The sequence below is a fragment of the Danio rerio genome, chromosome 4 (genome assembly GCF_049306965.1).
Source record: "Danio rerio strain Tuebingen ecotype United States chromosome 4, GRCz12tu, whole genome shotgun sequence".
Taxonomy (NCBI): Eukaryota; Metazoa; Chordata; class Actinopteri; order Cypriniformes; family Danionidae; genus Danio; species Danio rerio.
The window spans coordinates 24,530,636-24,558,088 of NC_133179.1; the positions used below are offsets into that span (position 1 = coordinate 24,530,636).

At 33.3% G+C, this 27,453-nt stretch overlaps 1 protein-coding gene across 51 annotated transcripts in view; it reads right to left on the reverse strand.

The window, feature by feature from the left end:
* Positions 1-27,453, reverse strand: part of celf2 (cugbp, Elav-like family member 2) — a 430,922-nt gene that overhangs the window by 45,230 nt on the left and 358,239 nt on the right. For all 51 annotated transcript variants that reach the window (XM_073945704.1, XM_073945681.1, XM_073945676.1 and 48 more), the window contains 3 exon segments: positions 19,759-19,841; positions 11,099-11,147; positions 5,115-5,249 (listed from right to left, as the gene is read on the reverse strand). In XM_073945704.1, coding sequence (XP_073801805.1) covers positions 5,115-5,249; positions 11,099-11,147; positions 19,759-19,841 — 267 coding nt within the window.

Consider the following 27,453-nt stretch of genomic DNA (forward strand, 5'->3'; position numbering starts at 1 on the left):
GATGGCAGAGTTCGTTTTGCGGTTCAAACCAACTATGATCTTTTGCCGTTAACGAGGAGAATGAATGAAAGAAGTCCCTAGGAGAGGGATTAATTTATTTGGGAATGCTTGATGACGATTGGTCGATCGCTGCATTCTGGGGTCAACTTGTTTTTTTTGCATAATGAGGGTGAAGCAAAGGGTTTCTGGGAAAACATCTGTTGTGTTTTTCTTTTTAGTTATTAAAGTAGTTTATCTCTCGTACTATGTCTGTTTGTTTACTGTTTAGGGATTTTTATTACATACTATATTTGCTGTAGTTGTGGTAAAGAACTTATAGTTCAAAGTTCAAATGTTCAAGTTATTAGCATTTCGGTGGTGGCGCTAGAGAGTTTGAGGCTCCAAATTTGGTGTGGTTAATATAAAAAAAATATGAAATATAAAATACAAAAATCAATAGTAATGAAAATGTATCAAATGTTTATACGGCTATGCTTTTGATAAAGTAAAAAAAGAATTAAAATTGTTCACTGATACAGAGACATTCAGAGATACAAAGAATAAAAAAAAATAAAAAAACCTACACCTACGCCACACCTAAACCCAACCATCACAGTTATTAACGTCTATACCTACAACAACCCTAAACCCAACCATCATAATTATTAATATCTACACCAAGCACCAACGTCTCATTCTCCCTCCTAAAGCCAATATAGAAGTAACTGAAACTGCAATTCATCAACTCGCCTTTGGAGGCTGGCTTCAGGAAATCTAGATGTTCACTGACTGCAATTGTAAATTGACCAATTTAACAGCGTGATACAAAAATGGTTTAGGTGTATATAGCTAATATTACCCTTTATGACAACTGTGAGGGGTGAAATTTTTTTTATAACTCATGCATTTTGTTTTTATTCAGTTATAATTGAAGCATAATTATAGGCGTGGCCTCTTGAGTGACAGCTAAGTCTCGATGGTCACCGTCATGTCATTCCAGCCGATTAGCCACCGATATCTACATATTCATCGTATTCTTGTTTTGTTTTATTTAGCTTTACACAGTCAGCTGCCTTTTGGGATTTTTTCCTACAATTATCAGATAATATGGCATGCAGTGCACTTAATTGTGCTCACAAACCTTTCAAGTTTCCTCACTTTTTCAGGTGAGTAAAATTATATATTTATATACTATCTCTATAAATGTATTTGTATTATTTAGGATAAATTATCATTTATTATTTTCTTCAGCCCTGTAAAGCACTCCAGAATCTGACAGATTAATTAGCTGTAGGCCAGGGATGTCAAACTCAATTCCTGGAGGGCCGAAGCCCTGCACAGTTTAGTTCTAACCCTGCTCCAACACACTTACCTGTGGGTTTCAAACAAGCCTGAAGGAATCAATTAGTTTGATCAGGTGTGCTTAATTAGGGTTGGAACTAAACTGTGCAGAGCTGCGGCCCTTTTGGAACTGAGTTTGACTCCTGTGCTGTAGGCTAAAGAACAGTCATCTGAAATTTTGTCATACAGTTTTATGTCTGGATTTCATAAATAGCCTTGCATTTACTAACACAGAAGTAATTTGCACTTTCCTCCTGTAGAAAAACATCATAAGAACAATGCTTAGTGGCTCGATGTATTACAACAGGTAATGAAGTATTAAGTGTTTCTCCTAAAGAAAAGCCCATCTAAGCAAAATGCTAGCAGGGGTCTGTCGCTCTGTTCACGCTTCGCCTCTTTGCCCTTGTTTGGTATCCCCCGGTGTGTGCAATGACGCACAAACAAAATGACGACGGTTGGCCACACCTACTTGTAGCTTCATTTCTGCTCTTTAGAAAACCCATGGGCGTCATCACGGATACTGATCCACGGATAATGTCCATATCTTTTACAGTCTATAGTCTACACCTTCCCCAACCCTTAACCCAACCTTTACAGTTATTAACGTACATCCGAGTTGCAGAGGCTTTCATACTTGACGCGCTCACCATTGTACTGTTATTTGCAACCACAGAGGGTGATGCCGAGTAGGCAAACTGTCATGACAAAACAGATGCAGTCAGCGAGTGGAGTTGCATGATGGAGTTGCTAAATGATTGAATATAATAATATTTCAAATGAATTGGTTGAGAATAAATTCAGAGTAAACTTATGTAAACATTCGTTAAAAAAAGTAGGAGAAAGTATTTGCTTTTGTTGATAAGTATTTCCACCATTTTGCCAACAATATCTTGTTGTAACATCTTGCATGGTTCAATGGGATCTCGATAACTGCAAGTTACACCTCTAACTTACTACAAGTTACATCCCTTCATGTTACGCCCCTGTCTTGCAGTTTGCAGACAGATACACTTGTCAAAAGAGGGAGACGATTGTCAATGACAAAAATGAACCATAACGATTTAATTCAATTAATAGTTATAAATATAAAATGTATTAAATAAAAATAAAGAAATACAAAAGATAATAAGTTAATGGATAAATTAACAGATAAATAAATACACTAACAAGTAAATATGTAAAAGTAATAAGGTAAATAAGTAAGAAAGTAAGTGATAAAGTAAATAAGTAAGTAATATTATAGATATTAATATTAAATATCTGAACACTGTCTAGAATCTTCGGCTGAGGGAGTTGGTGTGATATGGAGGGCTGGAAAGAACGAGCGCTGAGAGTTTTTGAAGAAACTGGGGTAGCTCCCAGGGCACTGCACTCGCATGTGGCCTGATCTATATTTTATTAATAGTGAAGTTCAATGGTGATTGATAGATTGCTTTAATAGCGGTGCGCGAGTGGTGGTAAAGTCATCCTAGTTCATGGGATTTAGCGTGCACCTCCTTTACGTACACATTTACTCATCTATTTATTCAGCCAATCCTTTTTTTATGGAAGGGGGGCGGCAGTTCCTCTCATTTCAAATATATCTCCAAGCACGAGCTTGGGGAATAAAGTTAATCTCCTGTGGAATTAAAATATTCATGAGGACATGAGGAAAAGATGGAAAAGAAGGAGTGCGGAGGATGGAGAGACGACTAGAGGAGTGGATGGGGAGGATAAATGGGTGATAAAAGATGGCTGAATGTAAAAGTGAAGCATTATGGGAAGTTGGGGGTACGGTGTAATTCCCTGCAGGTTGCATCAGGCTGGAAAAAATCTTCAACACTATCAAGTGCCGCACATATTCTTGCGAATCTCGAGGAAATTGAACATCCTCAGACACGTGGCGAGAGACTGATTTTTGCGAATAAGAAACATGCTTTGATCTGAATGTGAATTAATATAGATCAAAATGTACATTTTTGAATGCTAAAGTTGACAAAACAAAAAGATGACAGTTTAACAATTATGATGTAGGCCTATGGGCCAAAAGCCGCCACTAATGCTTTATTTTCACTGAGTGATACAATATAGTACAGTACATTACAGCATGATTCGGTATAGTCAACCTGATCAGGCTTGGTTTTCCACTGCTAACAATACCCTAACTTGGTAGACATGATAAATAGAAGATAGTTCTGATCAACATTATTTTCACTTAGTGAAGAATGCCACTTAAAGTACCTAAATTTATTTATTTATTTATTTATTTATTTATTTATTTATTTATTTATTTATTTATTTATTTATTTATTTATTTACTGTTGGCATTTATATGAATTATCCACTAATTTGCCAAAATGTAAGTTATGTTTTGATTTAAATTAGATTGTGTTGAATAGTTAGGGCAAAAAGTAATCTTAAAGTAAACCAAATATAGTCAGAAAGTTGGTGTTTACCAAAAGTAACATATTACCCAAAAGTTGCGATGAATGTCATTCTTGCTCAAATAGAGAGAGAAAGAGGTCCGACTGACACTTCGCATCTATATGAATTATTCGCTAATTTTTTTCAAAACTGTAAATCAGTTATGTATTACCATAAATTGCGTTGGCTAGTTAGGGCATTGTGTTGGCTAATCCAAAAGTAGTCAGAACACATTACTCAAAATATCAAAATAAATAAGTAAATGAATAAATATAAGTTAAAGCTGTGTTGATATAAGCCCATATTACACTTATCTCTCACTATAACTTGGGAGAAATGTTTCTCAAGCATTCTCCACCCTTATAGACTAACTAATCAGGCTCATTTTGCAACATTTAGGCCTTTTATATGTAAATGATCCAATATTTTGTTTTTGATATTGTAATTAAGAAGGTCTAACCCTAAACAACAGTCACTGGGGTATAAGCAGATTTTACAAAATAACATTATATGAATTCATACAAAGTAGATACTTTTGCCATGTGTAAAACAAAAAACAAAACCTCCCTCTATTCCCACATGACTGAGTTGATAGTTCTACTTAACAGACATTGATGTGTAAATGTGTTAGTTTTGTGTAATTGAGTTTATTGCTGTGATATCCAGTGCTGGGTAGTAAGTGATTCCATGTAATTTGGATAATGTAATCAGATTACAAAAGCACAATATCTCATTAGTAATTAGAGTGTATTATGTTGTAGAATCCTCATAATAATCAGATCACAGTAACCTTTTATGAATACCAATATAACTAATTATTTAGTGACAGTTTATTATTCAGAATTTATCAATTCTCTTTTAAATTTAAACACAATAAACTGGTTATGTTAAAAGAAATTTAAAAGTAATCAGAACAATCATTATTCTAAATCATATATTATTATTATTATTTTATATTATTATTACTCACTATTATTACCCTACAACCACATGGGTACACTTAGGATACATAAAAGTAATCCAAAAGTAATCCAAAAGAAGTCATTTATATTACCTAAACCAAGTAAACTTGATCTTGCAATTGACTAGACATTTTAAGTAACTCGAGTAACTCTAACCAGCACCAATGATGTTAGTCCACAAGTAAAAATGTAAAAAGCTGTGTCAGTCATATATGCTGTTTAATATATAGTTGCATCAAAAGTTTTATTTGACCAATGGCATTTCACTGTGGGCGTAGCTATCCAGTGTGCTTCACTGCATCTTGGCTGGCTCGCCAAATTAGTTTCACATTTGCCCTGCTATTGTAAAACTATCCAACCATGTTTCAAAAAGAATAATTATATGTTTCTTTTTCAATATGATTGTTGTATAATATGCATGTGTCTCACCTCGGCTGAGTCCGTCTGGTCCCCGTAAGATGCGGCACTCCTCGATCTGTCCGTAGGGAGAAAACATGACCCGAATGTCGTTCTCATTGCATTTCTTCGACACCATCCCAATGAACAGCTTTCTATCCTCCACCGCTGAGCAAAAGAGGAGAGGTGGAGAAAACAAGTGTGACCAACGTGCGCTAAAATAGACATTGAGGCTGCACATGATCAGCGTCTCATTTGCACATCAATGACAAACACACACACTCATTTTTGCTGGGTTCTCTCTGATCTTTTCTTTCAGTGACCCGGGTGCTTTCTCTTCTGCCATAATCTACATGCGCTGCCTTTCTAGTCCTCGTGGGGAACTTCCTATTTACGAGCTTGAAGGCCGTAATTATGATGCGATGTGCATTTTAGTGGGAATAAAATGGATGCGATTTCATTTTATTTTTCCTCTCTTTTTTTCATAGTTCACTAAAAAGACTAGCAACTCTTTAGCGCTAATGCAACAAAAATGAAGAGGAAAAGGTGCATTAGGTGGGTAATTGATACCTCACATTTTTGTGTTGCCAAAAAGAATGATGGGAAATGTAGTTATGTTGCTTGACTCTTTAGCTGAATGAATAAACAGCTCTTTTCTGGCAAATGTATTGCATTTTTTATAATCTCCAGAAGACAAAACGTCATCCAAATGGAATACTACAACAAAAATATTCATGACATTGGAATTTGTGAAATAATTCAGCTAATTTAATTGCAGTTTTAGGTATATTATAAAGCTATGGAAACAAAAATAAGGGTCCACTTTAAAATTATCTGAATTAACTGCTGATAATTTCTTCCATATTTAAAATAACACATGTTGTAATTTGAATAAAGCATTGAATTGACTTGTCATGTTTTCAGATGTTTACATGCATTTCTACCATAATCAACATTTCAAAATAATCAACATTTTATGAAATAACAATGATTAAGATTTTATTATATTAACTAGGGGCAGTGTACATTAATCAATGCCCTCCAAGAATGTACTTGTACAAGTTAAAGGCAAAACCAATAAAAATACAAACTCAAACTACAAACAATAATCAAATAAACATGAAAAAACACAACAACAACAAACACAACATTAAAAAGCCTAGTGTTTACAATGTTGATTATTAGGAAGCCATGTCTGAAAATGATACTTAATTGACTTAAAAGATACACATTTTCTATTAAATATGATAAATGACAACATTTTAATTCGAAATTTGGAAAACTTAAAAGTAACACTTTAAAACAATCGTCTGTTTCTACTGAGTGGCACAGTACGGGTCACCTTTATGAGGCTTTTGTTTCCACTGCCAAAAGGGTACCAATGGTGGGTGTGGCGTACGACAGAAAGTTTCAGTCATTGTCATTCACGCTCAATCTCGTTCAAAGTAAAGCTGTACGGGTTGTTCACATATCATATGAGAAGCACTTCTCACTAAACAGATGCTTTATACACACAAATACTTGTGCATAAATGTTCATTACTACCCTTTCTATGAACATGATCATAACTGCAGATCAATAACGTCTGCAATTATATAAATAAATAAATAAATAAATACATGCAACATAATATATGAACACATACAGTTTCCGATATGTTACCAATTACAGAAAAACTACACACAGCATACATTTAGTCCTTATTTGGGTTCAAAAACAACACGCAACATGTAGCCCACAGTAACCACTCATCCGTATCTTTAATCTCACCAGCACATGTAATCTCTTATTAGAAAGTAATTTCGTCATACTGAGTTCATATAGGTCCAAAAGGTGATGATAAAAGTTAAACATGGCAGTTTGTTCATGGTTTAGGTTGCTGAAAGAATCATTTTCTCCTCTGTTTTTTTACCGCTTCTCCTTCGTTTTTTCGCGTATCACTCTCGCGCGTGTCCGTTTCTGAAAGGATCGGATGTCAGAAGCACTTCAATAAATCTTATTATCATCAGCTCAAGAAGTTTGTTATTTTAAATAAAGACGAGCATGCAAGCACTCTGGAGCAAGTGAAACTGCTTGTGCACGTTTCTCTGTATACAAATAGCATTCACCTGCACGTCTAGCTCTGCCTTTTGGTACCCTTTTGTCATGCTAGGTACCCGGTACGGTTTGCTTTTTGGTACCTTTTTAGTGGAAACGGCCATAAAAAGAGTACCGTACTATACCAATCAGAGGAAAAGGGGCAATAGTTATTGTTAGTTAATGTATTTACTAGCATTAACAAACAACTTGCAATAGGTTTATTGCAGTATTTATTCATCTTCATTAACATTAATATTAATTAAGTTAAATAATGTTTGTTCATGTTAACTCACTGTTCATCAACCAATGTTAATGGGCACAACTTTGGATCTGAATAATGCATTAGTTGATACTGAACTATGATTAATAAACGCTTTACAAGATTATTCATACTTAGTTAATGCTAGTAAAAACCCAAACCTAATAAATCCAGGGAATTCATTGCGCCTTTAACTGTTTTTTTAAGTACCTATAGTCATTGACTTGATGTGGATCACCAAGGTTTACAATTTAAACAAAGATCTCATACGTTCTACTGAAAAAAGTAACTTAATTTAATTATATGTATCAAATTGAAATTCCACCTAATTTAAATAAATAAATAAATAAATAAAATATTCATTTAGTCATTTAGATCAGTGTTTCTCAACCACATTCCTAGAAGACCACCAGTACTGCATGTTTTGGATGTCTCTTTGTCTTTCACACCCATTCCAGGTCTTTTAGCCTCTGCTAATAAGCTGATGATTTGAATCAGGTGTGTTTGGTTAAGGAGACATGGAAAACGTGCAAAACTGGTTGTCCTTCAGTAAGGTGCTTGAGAAACACTGAGTTAGATGTCTTAAATATGAAAAACCGAGCATAATTGGAACAAAACAATAAGGAAATCTTAAAAAAAAAAAAAAACTTAATACAACAATAAAATTACAAGTGTGTATGGTTGCAATTTACAGTCGTGTGCCTGTGAAAGCTTGAATGAGCTACTGAAAAAGAGAGAGAAAGAGAGCAAGAGTGTGGCAACTGTAATCCAATTTTTAGTTTAATGAAGAATGTGTCAGCTCTTACCGCTGGGCGGCCGATAAGCAAGCTGCTGCACTCGGGGAAATCGATAGCTCACTTGTTTATTTTGCTGTTTGAATTGTTTGTGCATTTAACGGTGACAGGATGAGCTAGCGATAAGTGCTGTTTCAAACACACACACACACACACTGTCATACAAGAAGATTAACACACACAGGAGCAGCCTCTCGGTCTGATGGGTTACAGTTCACTAATGAGCACAAATAATGCTTTATAGCTGCGCTTACAGTCAATGTTTCATATACAATCATCATTTTGAGACGTTTTATGGAGAGTCACGTCTGTAAAATGACTGATCGCAGACAGATGCTTTTCCACCGACAAAACTGACTCTGAAAATACATGAAACGCTGTTCGCGGGCCATTTTATTTCCATAATAAGTCATTTCAGGAGGCAGAACGAGTTATTACATTTTGATGAAATATTCCACAAATATTTGTGCTTTGCAATAGCGTGCAGCGAATCATGCACAATGAGAGCAAAGACTAGCATTAGAAAAGTTATTATCCGCTGACTTGGGGAAAATAATTGTGTTTCGGCCTAATCTGGGAATTTATCGTACAGGCTGATTTGTGAAGCAGTCTGAGAGATTCACTGAAAAGGATCAAGTCAAAAGAACAATCGATATTAATATGGTTTGCGAGCAGGTCTGTGTACACAACAATTTCTAGCAGATGAAAGATATTTTATACAATGCAATTTTTCAGTATTTTTAAAATGACATGTCCGTATGATTTATTTAAAGATTATTAATAATTAATACTTTTATTTCTCATCCTTCTTTTATTTAATACTTTTATTTCTCATACATTACTATTTTTGATCTCTTTGCAGGTCTAAATAAACAAAGTAAAAATCATTCTTTATTTTTTGAGCTGGGGAAAAATTTATCACGATTAATCACATCCAAAACTAAAGTTTTGACATTAGATATGTGTGTGTATTACATATACAGCATTTATAATAATAATAATAATAATAATAATAATAATAATGATGATGATGATGATGATGATGATTCTTTACATTTATATAGAGCTTTTCTGCACCCTCAAATCTTTTTACACGTTTTGGGGGAATCTCTTCATCCACCACCAGTGTGCAGCATCCACCTGGATGACGTGACGTGGGGTAGGTGGCTAATAATTCTTACTTCAACCGTACATGAAAACAAAACGTTTTTGTTCACTTAAATATTTTTAATTAATATATAATTTTTTATCATAAATATTTTTATATCTAAATATAAATAAACATTTCTCAAATATATGCATGCATTTGTGTATTTATATACACATAATAAATATACACAGTTCAACCACATACATTGTCAAAATTGGATGTGATTAATCGAGTTTAATGTTTGCCCAGCACATTTAATTGTTTTTACATTTTGGGTGGTATTCTTTAATACTCTCTAAATTGCATTATATATATATATATATATATATATATATATATATATATATATATATATATATATATATATATATATATATATATATATATATATATATATATATATTCATTAAAATGTCATTATAATACATATGGATAAAACAAAACAATTTGTTTGTTTTTTTAGGTCAAAAGTAGACTATAAGGCTTTATATATATTAACAATGAATCAAAAGTGACAAAGTAATTCAAAAGTTGACTGTTTGTCTGTCTTGTTTATTAATCCGTTGTAGGGCAGCACAATATTGGATTTTTTTTTTTCAAATTTTTCATATTTTTATATTTCATATTGTGTTTTGTATAATTTTACAATATGACATAAGAAACTCTTTGGGGCAAATTCACAATTTTACATTGATTTGGGATGATTCTGCAGTGGAGTGTATCTGCATAGATTATATCCAAAAATATATGTAAAAATTGTAATTAAAAAATGTAAGCACAGATAGAATACAAAATAAACAATGCTTTATGGGTTTTGGAGGAATATTACAATATAGAGGCCAAGAAATTAAATAATCAAATCTAAAATAACACTCTATAGTCTTCATTTGATGAATAATTAAACTCAATTAATCTTTGGTAAAGTGGCAAACTTTATAACTTCTTGTTCCCAAATTGTTTTAATTTGCTTTAAATATTACAGTCACTGGCCTTAAAACAGATCTGAGTAAAAAACTAATAGATTACGACTGAAATTGAAAACGATTAAACAAATCATGTGTACTGAACTGTGATTTTTAGTTAATTGTAATCTCAACTCAACATTGAATGTCCTGTGGTGTGACTATTGCAGATGCGCCCATTGTGATATTGATGCTAAACGATACATTGTGCAACCCTAGTTGGTTCTTTTGAAAAGAAGATAGATCATTGAGAAGATAGATAGATAGATAGATAGATAGATAGATAGATAGATAGATAGATAGATAGATAGATAGATAGATAGATAGATAGATAGATAGATAGATAGATAGATAGATAGATAGATAGATAGATAGATAGATAGATAGATAGATAGATAGATAGATGGACACTGAATATCTATTATGTCATGTCTTTTGAGCTTACATATGCGTTGGGGAACCGATGATAGCCCCTAAACATGAAAAAAGTCTATCATTTTTATGACATCTCTCCTTTAAAGAGCTTTGCAGATCCTCTGGTCACCAGCTCCCTTTCACTGGACTTCCTGACCACATTTATGAAATCATTTTATGAGTGATTCGCTTTATCTGAGTGTCTGTATATACGCGTATGGGTCACTGCCAGGCCAGACGCTTAAACTATTGTTGACCCGCGGCTCTCCTGGGCTTCAATAATTCAGTCATCTTCCAGTCAGTCACACACACAGAGGGAAAGACAAGCGTACTGGAGACAAAATATAGGAGACACTCACCATTTGATTTCTCACTGTCTGCAGGTTTCATCTGTATGGGATGGTGCATCTGAAACACAAGACGCACACGGGTTACATTTACTACAGCACACTCATTAATGTTCATAATCAAGCTGGTCTCGCTGATGTTCTACATTATCGCTGTAATCTTGTTAATGTGTCGTCGTTTTTTCCGCTGACTCAATTCTTCATCTCGATAGACGCGAGCCGAATGAAGACGTACGCGAGTGGGGCTGCTGATGAAGGTGATTTGTCAGCACTTTGCCGATGAAATGTTTATTGCGCTCCATCTTTCCTGTTCTCTTAATCTCTATCTAATGTTTTTTTCTGAATAATTTGTTGTGTGCTCTGGGTTTTTAATTGTCAGTCTATGTACACAGGTGTCAGATTAATATTTTTGTGGAGGTAATGCTGTGTTTTTCATTTTTGTTGTTAAAGTTGTGTGTCTTATTTGACTTTTAATGTCTGTTTGACAATATTCAGTATCAAAGAAAAAGAACATTTTACCTAAGCAACATTTCATAATGTTAAAATTTCAAATAATGTAATGTATTAATTATTCTATCTTTATGAATCTACAGCATATATAATCATTCTCAAAGTCTGCATGAAACCCAAATGTACAATGTTTATTTTGCTACAGTAGTGCACATTGCTAGTCTTAAAGGGATAGTTCACACAAAAATTTAAACTGTCATCATTTAGTCACTCTTCACTTGTTCCAAACCTGTTTCGGTTTCTTCTGTTAAACACAAAGTAAGATATTTTAAAGAAGAAAGAATTTACAGCTAACGTTTGAGTGCTACTGCACACGTTCCTAAACAGCGCTGATTTGCCATTATGTTTACCTGCTCCACTGAAATGACTGTGATTGGCTGTGAAGGTCATCAGTTCATCAAACTCACTGCTGTTTACTGAGTGTAACCACAGATATAGAGACACTGGAGCGTTTCAAAGTCATGTCGATCAGCTGGTTTGTCTACAAGCTGACATACGAGCGATTCTTAAAAAATGGAAATTACTTCATAAAACATCCAGCTCCAAACCATGTAATGAAAATTTGATTTATTTCAATGTGCAAATAGTCGTTTTACATGACTTATAGATGTTGCATATGTATTTGAGTGTCTCTCGAAAAATGACATCTCACCTTTATAAAATTTCATAGAAGTTGTGGTGGTGGTGGGGGGGGGGGGGGGGGGGTTGTTTTGCAGTAAGCAGACAAATAAAGCGTGAGTGACTTACATCTGAAGTCAATGCAAAGATAGAATTAGACATCCTGTGCCACAAATTGGACGCTTTGTGCATTTGACGTGCTTCAGACTGTAAAAGAAAGTGGGAGCAAACCTCTAACAAATGGAGCAAAGGAACAGAAAAAAAAAACAATCAGCTTACAATGATGAAGATAAGTTCACAGATGATGGCTGCTGGATGTGACCGAATTGGACATTATATTTGCTTTACATGAATGGGCGGTATTAAGATGTGCATCAAATAGATAAATTATTTCGTTTAACTCTTTCCCTGTAGGTAACGAGAGAAAACGCTTCCCTGCCATTGATGAATTTGAGGTGTATTAAGATAGGGTAAGCCCTAACACATGTTCTATGTGTGAGGTAAATGATGTCAGATGCTCTGCAGTGAAATCTGAGAGAGAGAAAGTAAGATCATAGAAAAAAATAAGAGTTATACCACCTTCCTTTGGCTTAATCTCTACCATTTTAGATCTGTATTAGAGACCAAAATATAGAAGCTTTGTTTTTATTATTTGTATTTTTTAAATCACAAAAAAAAAAAAAAACCTTAACAAAAAAAAAAAAAGTTAAAAACTAGGTGGTCCGACATATATAAATGGTACATATTATCAAAGATACACTTAGGATATACTGAAATGGAGATGCAAAAAAAGAGGTTTGATGCTTTATTTAATTAACGCCATTAACGCTACACTTCCATTTTTGATTGCTCATCTATTTTTTCTTTTACTAAATAAATTAATAACATTTAAACTGGTACCATGGTGTCAAGTCTCTTCATCTTGCAGCACCTTTAGCTTAGTGGATCAACTCCACAATGCTGAGTCCAGCTTTGATATACTGCCAGAGTACAGATCACACACACACACACACACACACACACACACACACACACACACACACACACACACACACACACACACACACACACACACACACACACACACACACACACACACACACACACACACACACACACACACACACACACACAGCATCTGTTTCTCCATATTCATGTGTTCTCTATACGATGTGTATGTGTGTGTCCACATATGTAAACATTTTCATTCACTCCTGATAAAGTCCATGACACTCATTACAGAGATTATATTCTTGAACACTTCTCATCAAATATATATGCCAGTTCTCTCTCTCTCTCAAACACAAACCTGAATGCGGTCAACATCTGTGGCTGAGGATGTCAGAATGACAGCTTCAGAACTCCTGACCTGGATCGAGTTATAAAAGCAGTCCGAAATAACTGAAGATATCCGTTTACTTCATTTCAGCTCTGACCTTTGCCCCATACACACACACCCACATACACACATGAAAACACACGTTCATGCCTTTGATGGCTTGCCATGCTGCTGGCATCTGATCCTGTAGGACACACACACACGCACACACAAACGCACTCCTTTTGACCGTGAGCTGCATACTTAATGGCTACAAAAGTCTCAAGTTTGGTGTTTGACTTTGTTTTTTAAAGACTAGAAGATTTATCATTGATATTATTTTCCGGGTAATGAGGAATTGATGTACAGAACCTGTTTTTTTATTATTTACACATTTACTATTAATACACATTTACTATTATATAACTATTATTCACAATTATTTTGCATGTATGTTGATTATCCTGTCAGATTTTGCTGTTTATAGAAAGGCAGTTATCTATGTGTGCCCATGTGTGTAGTCCAGTGGTTTGAGGACACAGTGTGTGTGTTTGTGTGTGTGTGTTTGTGTGTGTGTGTTTGGGTTAAAGATCACAGGAGTCAGACAGATGGGCACACAGTGGGGATTTTATAAGCTGCCACACTCACTATCTCTCTCTCTCTCTCAAACACACACACACACACACATACACACACACACACACTGTCATAAACACTAGCAGTAAGCAATATGTAATTTAAAATAAACAAGCCGTTGCATTTACCTTTAATAGAGCCCTCACACACACAAGCAAACAAGACAGATGAGACCTTCTTGAAAGCAATTCAGACGGTGTAATTGACAACATCTGTCAATGTTATAAACAGATAACCTACTGACACACACACACAAGTGGAAACATTTAAATCAAGCTAAACAAACAGAACAGCCAGATAGTTGGATAGATGGATTGATGGTGGTATGAATGAATGGAGAGATGAATGAATAATGAATAGGGAATCCTGTGGATGGGTTGATGGATAAATGAAAGAATGAAAGATGGATGGTCAGATGGATGATTGGATGAAGAATAAATAAATGAACAGATGGATGAATGAATGAATGAATTAATGTATGATGTATGTTGGGATGGATGGATTGAGAAATTAATATGATGGATGGATAGATGGATGGATAGATGATAGACTGATAGGATGAATATACAGACCAATGAGTGTGTGGATGATGAATAAATGAACAGATGGATGGTAGGATGGATGAATGAATGTTTGATGAATTGATGGATGAATTGATGAATGAATGACATAAGAATGAATGCATGATGATTTGCCAGATGGATGATAGGATGGGTGTATGGATGGATAATGGATGAATTAATGTAAGATGGATGATACACTGGTATATTGAATGGACAGATCAATGAAAGTATTGATGAATTAATGAACAGACTGATTGATGGATGGTAGGATGTACATATGGATGAATGTGAATTACGAATGACAAATTAATGGATAAATAATTAATTCACAGATACATGAATGAATGAATGATGTATGAATGCATGATGAATGAATGGATGATTGAATGGATGAATGGATGAATGAATGAATAGTGGACCAATATAAAAATAGATGGATAATGGATGATAGGATAGGTGTATGGATGGATGAGGGATGAATTAATGTCAGATGGATGATAGGCTGGTAAGATAAATGGACAGACCAATGAAAGTATTGATGAACAGATGGATTGATGGATGATAGGATGCATAGATGAATGAATGAATGAATGAATGAATGAATGAATGAATTAATTAATGATGGTTGAATTGATGGAAGAATGAATGCATGGTTAATGGATGGATGATAGGCTGCTAGGATGAATGGACAGATAAATGAATGCATGGATGATGAATGACTGAACAGATGGGTTGATGAATGGTAGTGGAGTGGATGGATATTTGAAGAATTGATGGTTGAATGTATAAATGACAGAGGGATGGATAGACAGACGAATTAATGACATATGTTAGATGAATGGATGGATGGATGGATGGATGGATGGAAAGACAGATGGATGAGCCCATGGATGGACCAAGGATGGATGGAGGGATGGATGGATGGATGGATGAATGAATGGATGAATAGAAGGATGGAAAGATGGGTCAATTGACACAATTGATGTATACTGAATGGTTAGTTGTCTCTTTGCTATATTTAGTCTATTTAAATAGTATTTAGCTTAATATTAGGTTTGTGTGCATTTTTTTCCCCATTTAAGTTTTGTACATTATCATTCTATTGTTCATGTCAAAGTCACAACATTCTGCTAATTATTTTGAAGAACACTTTGTCAATAAACACTTTAATACTCTACAAACACATTATCTTTTTTCTCAAATTAAGCACAGAAGTATCACAAAAGTAGATTTCAAGAGAACTGTAAAGCCTAACAATGATCAAAAACAAAAATCCCCAAGCTTGTTTATTAAACAAGTAAATATGTTTGCTGATTCAATATTTTTCTTTCAACTACAGTCTCAAAATCTGCAATTGCAAAATAAAGTCTTCAGACTCTCCTATGCGACAAATGACTGTAAAAAAAGTCCACCGTCCAAACCTTTTACAGCATATTTCCCAAGACGGTCGTGATTTTCGGCGGTCTTCGGTGCAGTGAATTAATGCACAATCGCATTATGAGAGATGAATGCATTCACAGCTGGAGGAGACTTTAGCAGACGTGTCCTACATTAGCCTTCAATCGTCCTCTCAGAGACGGCCTGATTATGGCAGCAATTGATATGATAATCGTATGTGACATCTCTAGTCTGCCGAAGGCTACGGAGTTCAGAATAGGAAAAACAACATTTCGAACTAAACAAAAAAGATGATTTGAAAACAATGGGAAGAAACACAGACATTAAAAGCAAGAATGCAGTTCATCTGTCAGTTTTATAACGGCGCTATTGTTATGTTTTCATAAATAAAGTCTTGTTTTGGCTTTAAGCACAACCTTGCATTTTTATTTTATTTTATAATAGTCGACAGTAATCGGTGGTGCTTTTTTTCTGCAGCACACACAAACACAAGTAATAAGATATCTGGTATATATGAATTTAGTAAGAATGTTTCATTTGTTAGCTAGTTATGATGAACTAACACTTACATGAACTCCTAAAGCATTTATAAATCTCATCTAATATTAATGCCAGTAATAATCTTTATTGATTTAAAAGACCTGTACATTAAAATGTTCAATAATATTTACCATCCATTCATTGATCCATCCATTTATTTATTCAATTAGGAGGAAAAGCCTGTATATATTCAAATATTTTGCCACATGCTGTTTTGCAATCATCCAACGTTTACAGCTAATTTAAAAAATAGTTTAAGTATTTTATGTCAAATCTCAAATTAAAGCGGATATTTTAAAAAAATATTATTATAATACAGATTCTTTCTTTCTTTCTTTCTTTCTTTCTTTCTTTCTTTCTTTCTTTCTTTCTTTCTTTCTTTCTCTTATAGGTTATTCAATTTATTCAATAATGTCTTCAAATAATTAAAGAATTTAATAAATTTGTAAATTATTATTAGTTCCCTGGGAACGAACAAAACACCATATATAAATAAATAAATTTGAAAAAATAAGATAAATAAATAAATAAATATTTATAATTTCAATAATCCAGAGCATCAGCAGCCACCCTGTCATACTGTGCATTTCCGAAAACCATTGTTAGCTAACTAAAGTCGAAGTTTTGTCGTTACAAATATAGTTAATTGATTTGGCATTTTCACTGCATTGCAAACTGCATTTTTTCACTGCATTGCATTGTACGCTTGAAACTACACCTCTAGAGCTATAGTTAGAAGCAGAGTTCCTGGTTGTGCTATATTTCCAGTTATCCCCCCTATGCCCTATTCGTTTAGAACATTCTAACATAAAAAAAAACACATTAAAGTCATCTCTCTCAGGTGTAATTTGCTTTTAAAGTATTTTTATATTCATATTGACAATTGCGTTCCCTTCGTAATGTACTTTGAAAACATTTATGCCATATTGAACACAGCCCACAGCCATGGCTCATGACGAAAGCTATAGGTGACGCTAAAAGTTATAGTCTTAAAGCCTATGACACACACACACACACACACACACACATATATATATATATATATATATATATATATATATATATATATATATATATATATATATATATATATATATATATATATATTTATAAATAAATATATATAAATAAATATATATAAATAAATGAAATATATAATAATATATAGAAATTTATTATTAAAAAATGTAATAAATTTTTAAGAAATGTATCTGTGTTGTATACGACATGGGTCTGTTGGTTAGAACATTTCTGCAGTGGTTAGAATGTCAGAAAGTAAAAGTAGACTTAAAAAATATAAAATAAACAAACAATATCCTACTTAATAATAATAATCATCATCATAATAATAATATTAATAATTATTATTAATATTGTTATTATTATTAGTGTTATTAATAATATTAAGTAGGATTTTTTTTTCATTTCTTAATAAATAGCCTGTAAATTAGGCCTAAAACCATTTACAATTTATAAGATTTATATATGAGATTAGAATGTGTTAGCTAAGTGATTTTATATGGAATATTCTCAATAATATTTGTAAAGGAAATATAGGTCCAATGTGTTGTTTACATATATTTCAATTAATATGGAAAACATGTGGATGTTTTTTACCAAAACTAATATTGAATTTTTTTATGCAATAATTAGCACAAAACTGATGGTTTTTTTTTTCTAAAGAAGTAGTTACTAGTGTTAGACGATATACAAAATTTTCAGACTGCCATATCGTCCCCCTGTGAGATCACCGATATACAATACTATTGCATGGGGGCGCGGTAGTTATACGTTTATGTATATAACATTTCATTATTATATTTAACCATATCTAAAGATATTTAAGATATTATTGATTTTTTTTAACCTACTGCGTTTGCATGGCATTTGATCTTGAATAATAATTCAAACCAATGCAAATCACCACGCTCTTACAGCTAAATAGGCGCTGACACTGAAATGATTTCAAAGACTCGATGCAACAGTGCGGCACGGGACAGGATTTGATGGTGACTTCAGGTTCATGCCGGTCTCCACTTGGCATAGGCTATGTGTTTATTGTTTTCTGATAAGAGTTTAATTTTAGACATAGCTGCGACGAGTTGGCAATTGATCTAATATTAAATAGCCTATTTGACCTAAAACTTTTCACTGAGCGCAGTAAAATATTCTTTTATAAGTTATTAATAATCTGTTTAAAAATTCTTTAATGCCAATACGAATGGTAAAATACATATTGTAAGTTATTTAATATAGGCTAGTTTAAATAAACAAATATATTATAATAGCCAAAATGCGGAGGTTTTTCTTTCCGTTCGCCATGTGGCATCAAATTCCAATAAAACAAAAGTTGAAAGTTAAAAACGAAACACCCAAATTGCATGAAACTCTGGAGCCTGGTGGTGCGACATTAATTATTTTATACTGAAACTTGCCTTTAAAAAGTGCATCCTTGGTCTTATCCATATTTCTTTGCATGTTAAACACATGTCGACCACAACAGACAAAAAAATAATAATCTGCAACAGCGTTAATTGCGTAATTTTTTTTTTTACATGTTAAATATTTCTAATTAATCGCATGTGTTAACGCACTAGTTTTGACAGAACTAGTATATATACAACATATTTCAATCAAGACTTAATACTATGGACAATTTAAAATATGTATTCTTTAATTTTTTATGGAAATCCTTATGGTTTTTGTTCAAGATTCTTTGACAATAAACAGCATTCTTTGCAAAATAACATCATTTATTTGAAAATGAATGTCCGCTGTCACTTTCAAACTGACTCCTAGCGTATCTCCCATGTCCACTTGTGTTTGGATTTCGAGTGCAATAACTCTGAGTTTCAGCACAACATGTAGCACTTTCTCCATTAAAAAGCACAAACTCATTAAAGTTGCTCTCTGACTTGAGACAAAGACCAGCATAAGCCTTTCTCCTCAACCCGACTTTTCCTGAATTACCACCTCCAACAAAGGAAAGCAGATTAAAAAACTCGAAACCGTCGTCATATGAATAAGAAATTCTTTGCCTCGCTGGCTTTCATAAAGAGACAGACACGAGCAGATAAACAAACACTCACCCCAGTTAAGGTCTTTATGTTGTGCAGTGCATTCTGGGCCTCCAGGGCAGCTTTCCTTGTGTAGAACGTGACAAAACAGCACCCTGGGACAACAGACAGAGATGGAGAGAGAGGTAAGCATTTTAAGCATGCAATAAGCCAAGTGGATTTGATCTTTTTTTTTTGCTTTCTTTTTTCTTTTTGTCGCACTTCCTGCTGAGAGAGAAAACAATCTCACTGCTGTCATACAGATCTCTGCCAAACTACACCACAGAGAAGAGGAAAGAAAGAGGCTAATATCTGATTCTTAAAGGAACACTCCAATTTTTTGGTAATAGGCTCATTTTATTACTCCCCTAGAATTAACGCAGTTGATGTTTACCATTTTTAATCCATTCAGTTATTCTCTGCATCTGGCACTAGAACTTTTAGCTTAGCTTAGCATAGATCATTGAATCAGATTAGACCATTAGCAATTTGCTAAAAAAATTCAAAAAAGCGTTTCGATAATCTTCGTATGTATATCATGTAAGATACAAAATTGGTTTCATAAAAAGGTACATATGTGTTGAAAAACTCCTTTATTACAATATGTATGAAATTAATATAACTAAAAAGGCAAATTTATTTTAAGAATATTTAACATATTAAAACATCAATCATCATTTAAAAGCATATGTTTAAAGAAACTCATAAACAATAATTATAAAACAAAACTATAGGTAATGTAAACTAAACATTTAAGGCATTTTTAATAAACATTTGGTAAGCATTTTCTGATAAATACAGTTTTATTATTGATATCTGCATCTTTTGGCGTTTGCTTTCCACTACGCACATGAGCTGGCAAAAGTCCTGCATATGCAAAGTGTTCATGAAGACATTTTAGTACTGTACAACTAATCAAACATTGTGCATATCTTGTTACAATACTGTTGCATAATTCTACTTCTACTTTAAAATGAAGTCAATTAAATGAACATTTAAGTGATTACGAAGGTATTGTGTGAACATTGGAGAAAAAAAAAAAGTTTTATAATGTACATGGGCGAATGTATTAGTGTAGCATTTTGGTGAAAAGTGTTGTGAAATGTTTATCAAAAATAGATCTTTTGATTTGTGTTAAAGTATTTTGTATTCCTTATTGTGTATGGAAAAGGTGCATTTACACAAAAATAGACTTTTTTAAACAAGCAAAATGCCCTTAAGGCGAGGAAGTGGCGCAGTAGGAAGTGCTGTCGCCTCACAGCAAGAAGGTCGCTGGGTTGCTGGTTCGAACCTCGGCTCAGTTGGCGTTTCTGTGTGGAGTTTGCATGTTCTCCCTGCCTTCGCGTGGGTTTCCTCTGGGTGCTCCGGTTTCCCCCACAGTCCAAAGACATGCGGTACAGGTGAATTGGGTTGGCTAAATTGTCCGTAGTGTGTGAGTGTGTGTGTGTGGATGTTTCCCAGAGATGGTTTGTGGCTGGAAGGGCATCCGCTGCGTAAAAACTTGCTGGATAAGTTGGCAGTTCATTCCACTGTGGCGACCCCAGATTAATAAAGGCTCTAAGCCGACAAGAAAATGAATGAAAATACCCTTAAATATTTCTTAAAGGAACACATTTGACACTGTTAAGGTACAAAGTGTCTTGTAGTTTTACATTCATGGATCAGATTTGTACCTTTGATGAAGATACAATATTGTGTCTGGAGGTTTTAAAACATAAAGTACATTTTGGTTTCCCATGGGACAAATCATGTCCTTAAAGGTACAAACTGCAATGGTGCAAATTTTTTTCTTTGTCTTAAGGTACATTTCTGTTCCATAAAAAGGTACCACCAGAGTGACAAGGGTTTGTACCTTTTTTGACAACATTGTACCATTTTTTTCTGAGAGGGCAGTAAAATGCACCAGAAAACATTTTATGGATGCATTCCACTAATGTTTTACAACCAAGTGTTACAAAACTTCTTTTGAAGCTCCTAAAAACAGATCTGTCTTTCCACAGAAAAGTAAAAGCACACACATGCACATACATACACACTAATATATAGGTATATAAGGTGTGTGTGTGTGTAAAGCAAGCTGAGAGTGCTGGCATGTATTCTTTAGAGAGAAAAGAGAAGAGGAACAAGGCAAAAAAAAAAAAAAAAAAATTTGAGTGAACTGAATCTCTTTCTACTGCCAGGAAAAATTTTGGCAGGATAAACTAAGGACTCACTCATCCCTGGCAACATCGCTGTCCAGTCCACGGCCAAAACAATCGCGTTCCCAGTGTTACACATGCACACGCACACACACCAGACACCAGAGAGCGATCATACACATTTAAACCCCCAACATGCCTGAATCATTCCCATCAGTCAACACTGACACTGCTTGTGGAATAATAGTTCTGGCCCATTAACACAAAGGTTGCAGGTTCAGTCCCAATTAAGAGTGACCCGGGATCTGAAGCGTTAATGAGATCCTGGTTCCGATCAATCATCATTGTGCCTGAAGGAGAACAATGACCCTGGGGGTCTCAAAGGAACAGCGGATGCAGAATTACAGTACCGCGGTGACCTCAAAACACAAGCATTTACTAAATGGATTAAGCCATTAATCACTTTGAATAACAGTCCATTAGTTTGTGTATTTACCAACAACTAAGAATTAACAATCTTGTACAGCATTTGTTAATCATAGTTCAACATTTACTAATGCATTATTTAAATCAATAGTGTGCTTGGAAATGTTTATTTGTACTAACATGTTAACAAAATTGTATAAATACTGTATTACATGTATTGTTCATTGTTTGTTCATGTTTGTAAATATAATTAACATAAGTAAGTGACAGTGTTACCTATATATGTATACTGTAACTACTGTTTTCTGATCCGGATTACAAAATCAAGACACAAACATTAACTGCATTAAACAAGGATACCACAAATAAACATCTAGACCTTTCTTTTCCCAAAACCATGAACACATTGGACAAAATCAGGACAATATATATTCTCATTATTTTTGAACACATCTATGCGGTTATGCGGTGGCACAGACTTAGACCTCTTTCTTGACTTTACACAGAAACAGTAACGCACAGGGCATCACTATATTGCAGAGACGCTACTGGTTAAATGTCGGCAAAGTAGAACACGGAAGCAGCATGAAGCACAAAGCACGAGTATGTCTGCGGTCTGGTGGTATTACAAGGTTGATGACGACAACATTGTCTTAGCAAACTGTGAGATATTTAAACTTGCAAACGCCTACTGGGTATTTCAAGTTGAGGTGCTATTTGTTTTTATATTACTTTTTTTATATTTACTATTGCACAAAAGTGCGAAAGTCAAAAAAGATGTTATTTATTATTTGATTGTTCAAGTTACCTCACAGAAGTGCTCTGTTTGTTAACAGAGATGTTTAATGTTCAAATAAGGTGAAATAAATATACAATAAGGAACATCCTGAATCTGTTTTTTTGCTCTTCTTTATAATTTTTTTATATATTATAGAAGTATCGAATTGGGTTTTGGTATCAGTAGAAATTCTAAATCAAATGAAAAAACCTGATTGGGACATCCCTAATCAAAACCCTTATGGCCAACAGAATAAATTACTGTAAAAAAAAAAAATATGCGACTGTTACACTTTTTAAAAACTTAAAACATGTTTAAAAAATTGAAAAGGTCTTCAGCAGATACGGTATTAGAGCTCTTGCGAACATAACTTGCAGAAGAGGTTTTGTTGACCTAAATAATGATACTTTCATTTTTTTACATTCGTTATGTTGTTGTTAATTAGGGCTTCACCATATATTGATTGAGCATTGATATCGCACTGTGTTTATCCACAACAGTCACATCTCAATATTACATTTTTATTAAAGATTAATATCTTTTATTGAAGATATTAATATTTTTTTAACTGTTTATACAATAGCCATTTTTCCATCCAAAGATGCTAAATAAATTTATCTGCAAAACTGGATTATCACATAAAAGATATCACATCCAATGAGTCAAAGCAAACAAAATTGTAAATTCCTGATTAACAGGCACCAAAAATCAAAAGTAAAACTGAAATTTATTGAGGTAGGGGAAGCTGCGTAAATCTTTTCCTTATTTAATAAATGACCTGCACCTCAGAAAACACTGCCGACACACAATGAACAAGTGGTGGTGTTAAATGCATTAAACGTGGAGCACAGATGCTCTTGACAGCTGTGGAGGTAATTAATAACTGAATAAGACTAATACTGAAATGGTTAAGGCGTTTTTAGATGCTTTACAATGTGCTCAGCTTGCAAGTTTATCCATTCACAGACATTTTTTATCATCAAATGATCTCACAACAAAATCACAAAACTTTATCGCGCATACTGGAATTTTTTCCCCAAAATGCACATAAAAATAGGTGGATGGAATTGTCTTAATGATGACCATGTTGTTTTATGTTTTATTGTTCAATTTCTGTACCTGAATGTTGTAAGACTCTCTAGAAAACCAAAAAGTGTTGTTTATTTCACTCATCTTTGCTCTGTTCTATTTATGTATATAAATTTGTATATATATATATATATATATATATATATATATATATATATATATATATATATATATATATATATATATATATATATATATATATATACATATATAAAATAAATTAATGCACTGGATAGAAAAAAATACTTTAAATACTTTTTTTTTTTTAAGTGCAAAAATCTGTCCAAATCAGTGCAAAAAAATATATATAACTCACAAATTATTTTGATGGTCCGTTTATTGAATTTAAGTTACATTGCGACTAATTTTTATTAGATTATCAGTAGACTGTTAGGTGGTGGTTAGGTCTGGGGTTAGTGTAAGTTCACAAAATACTTGCAAAGTTTCTTATAGTCAGTTAAATGTCTGTTGAAAGAGCAATATTAACAGATATTAAACAGACAGTCAACTAATACTCAAATGGACTATCAAAATAAAGTGTTAGCAAAAAAAAAAAAAAAATTAAAGTCTAAAAAGACGGAACTTACTGCAAATTTGAAATAAAGTTGAAAAAACAACAGACAAGTGTGGGATAAGAATTAATGAATGATTTGGGAAAAAAATAAACACTTCATCGCTCAAATGAACATTTGTTTTGACCTTCTCTCATTTTAAACCATTATTTAATAGTGCTGAAGAAAAGAACAAAATGCTTGTTTGTGAATTGCTAAAAGAAAATGCCATCTTGTGCGAATGATAGATGCAACATGTTGGGATGAACACAATGTAATGTATGTATGAAACAATGGTGCAAAATTAGATGTAGTGCAAGCGTTCATGTGCGTTTTGTGTACAGAGATTTGAGTTAATACCACATGAGCCCAAGCACTCCACAGCTACTCTACCAGTAATGCTACATGAGCTCATAACACTCCAGGAGTATTAGGTAACACTCCGCTACATCAAAACTTGGAATGCACCATACAGTTGCGTAAGACCAGTAGAGTTAAAGATGAAGAAATCAGACAGTTCTGACTGAAGAGCCATGTTCAAACCTGCTGTAAAATAGCTGTGATATTTATATATACTGTAGTCATTCTCAACGTTTTCCCAGCTGTACAACTTTTGTATAATAAAAAAAATAAATAAAATACTGGTGTTTTATTGACAATGAGGAGACTTTGATATCCAGGAAATTGGTCAGTTGCTCAAAACAGTTTTAAAAGTAAAAAAAAAAAAAAAAGAACAATAATAAATAATAATAAATAATAACAAATAATAATAATTTTAAAAAACACAATATGAACAAATAAACTAAATAAATAAACAAACAAATAAATAAAAAAATAAGTGAACAAATAAATAAATAACAAAATAATAATACTAATATAAAAAATATGAACAAACAAATTAGCTAAATAAATAAATAAATTAACAAACAAATAGAATTAAATATAAATGAACAAAAAACAAACAAATAAATAATAAAATAATAATATAAAAACACAATATGAGCAAACAAACAAATTAGCTAAAAAATAAATAAATGTAAAAATAAATAACCAAAATAAAATATAAATCAACAAACAAACAAAATAACTAATAAATAAATAAATTAATAGATAAATAATAATAATAATAATAATAATAAAATCACAATACAAACAAACAAACAAAATAAATAAATAAAATCCTGTAGAAAAATAGATAAAAATACGATAGAAGTTTTTCATTTTATGGTATGCTTAAAGAATTGTAAAATTCACAGAATTTTTGCCAGAAATATATTGGTAACAATACAGTAGAAATGGTTCTCAGTTTACAGTATAAGATAACTGTAACAGATAAGGTGTAATCTTTGAATAGAAACATAGCTAAATATTGATCAGTGTTACTGCTACTGATTCAGCACAAACTTGTGACTGTTTTACATATTACTCTACTTGTCTAGACCATACAGTGTCCAGAACGATCAAAACACTGCCTTCAAAACAACAGAAGAACACATTTCTCCAATAAGATCTTGCTGGTTCTTGTGCTGTCAGCAAACATAAAGGAAGTCCACGCTTTCTCCACTGCCAGCGACTCATTCCTTGGCTGTTGACGGCGCTTCATATTTAATCGTGTTGCGCCGCTGGAAACTTTTGACAATCTCAGGCAGAGGTCAGGATGCTGTTTTCCACATCTGTACGTGGCAAGACTGCTGACGGCCCGAAAAGCACCTGAGACAGGATCAAACCATGGAGCCGTACAACCGTCTCTAGAGCTCCGTGACCGACTCGTACTCGTGCTGAGACTCGCTGACAGACCCGTCCATAATCTCATGCAGCACACCACAGCACACTTACAGCTCTAGGAGTCATGTTTGGAGATCTGAACATCCGGACGCTGAGAAATACCAGGGTTTTATTGACAATGAAGAGGCTTTGATGTCAAGGGAAATTGGTCCATTGCACAAGGTTTTTAAAAGTTAATTTATAAAAATAAAATAAAATTAAATAAAATTAAATAAAATAAGGTGACGTAATGGCGCAGTAGGTAGTGCTGTCGCCTCATAGCAAGAAGGTTGCTGGGTCGAGCCTCGGCTCAGTTGGTGTTTCTGTGTGGATTTTGCATGTTCTCCCTGCGTTCGTGTGGATTTCCCCCACAGTCCAAAGATATGGGGCGAATTATGGTGAATTGAGTAAGCTAAACTGTCCGTAATGTATGAGTGTGTGGATGTTTCCCAGAGATGGGTTGCGGCTGGAAGGGCATCTGTTGCTTAAAAATGTGCTGAATAAGTTGGCGGTTCATTCCGCTGTGGCGACCCCGGATTAATAAATGGACTAAGCAGACAAGAAAATGAATGAATGAATGAATGAATGAATAAATGAATAAGCAAAAAAAAAATAACCAAAGAACTAAAATAAAATAAAATAACAAAAGAACTCAAATAAAATAAAATAACAAAGGAACTAAAATAAAATAAAACAAAAGAATTAATAAAAAAATTAAATCAAACAACAAAATAACTAAAATAAAAAATAAAATAATTAACAAAAGAACTAAAATAAAATAAAATATATATATATATAAAATAACAAAAGAACTAAAATAAAATAAAATAAAATAAAATAAAATAAAATAAAATAAAATAAAATAAAACAAAAAGAAAATAACTAAATAAACTAAAACAACAAAAGAGCTAAACTAAACTAAAAAACATTGAAGCAATGATGAGTCAATAAACAATTGTTTGGGGAATAAAAACATGTTTTT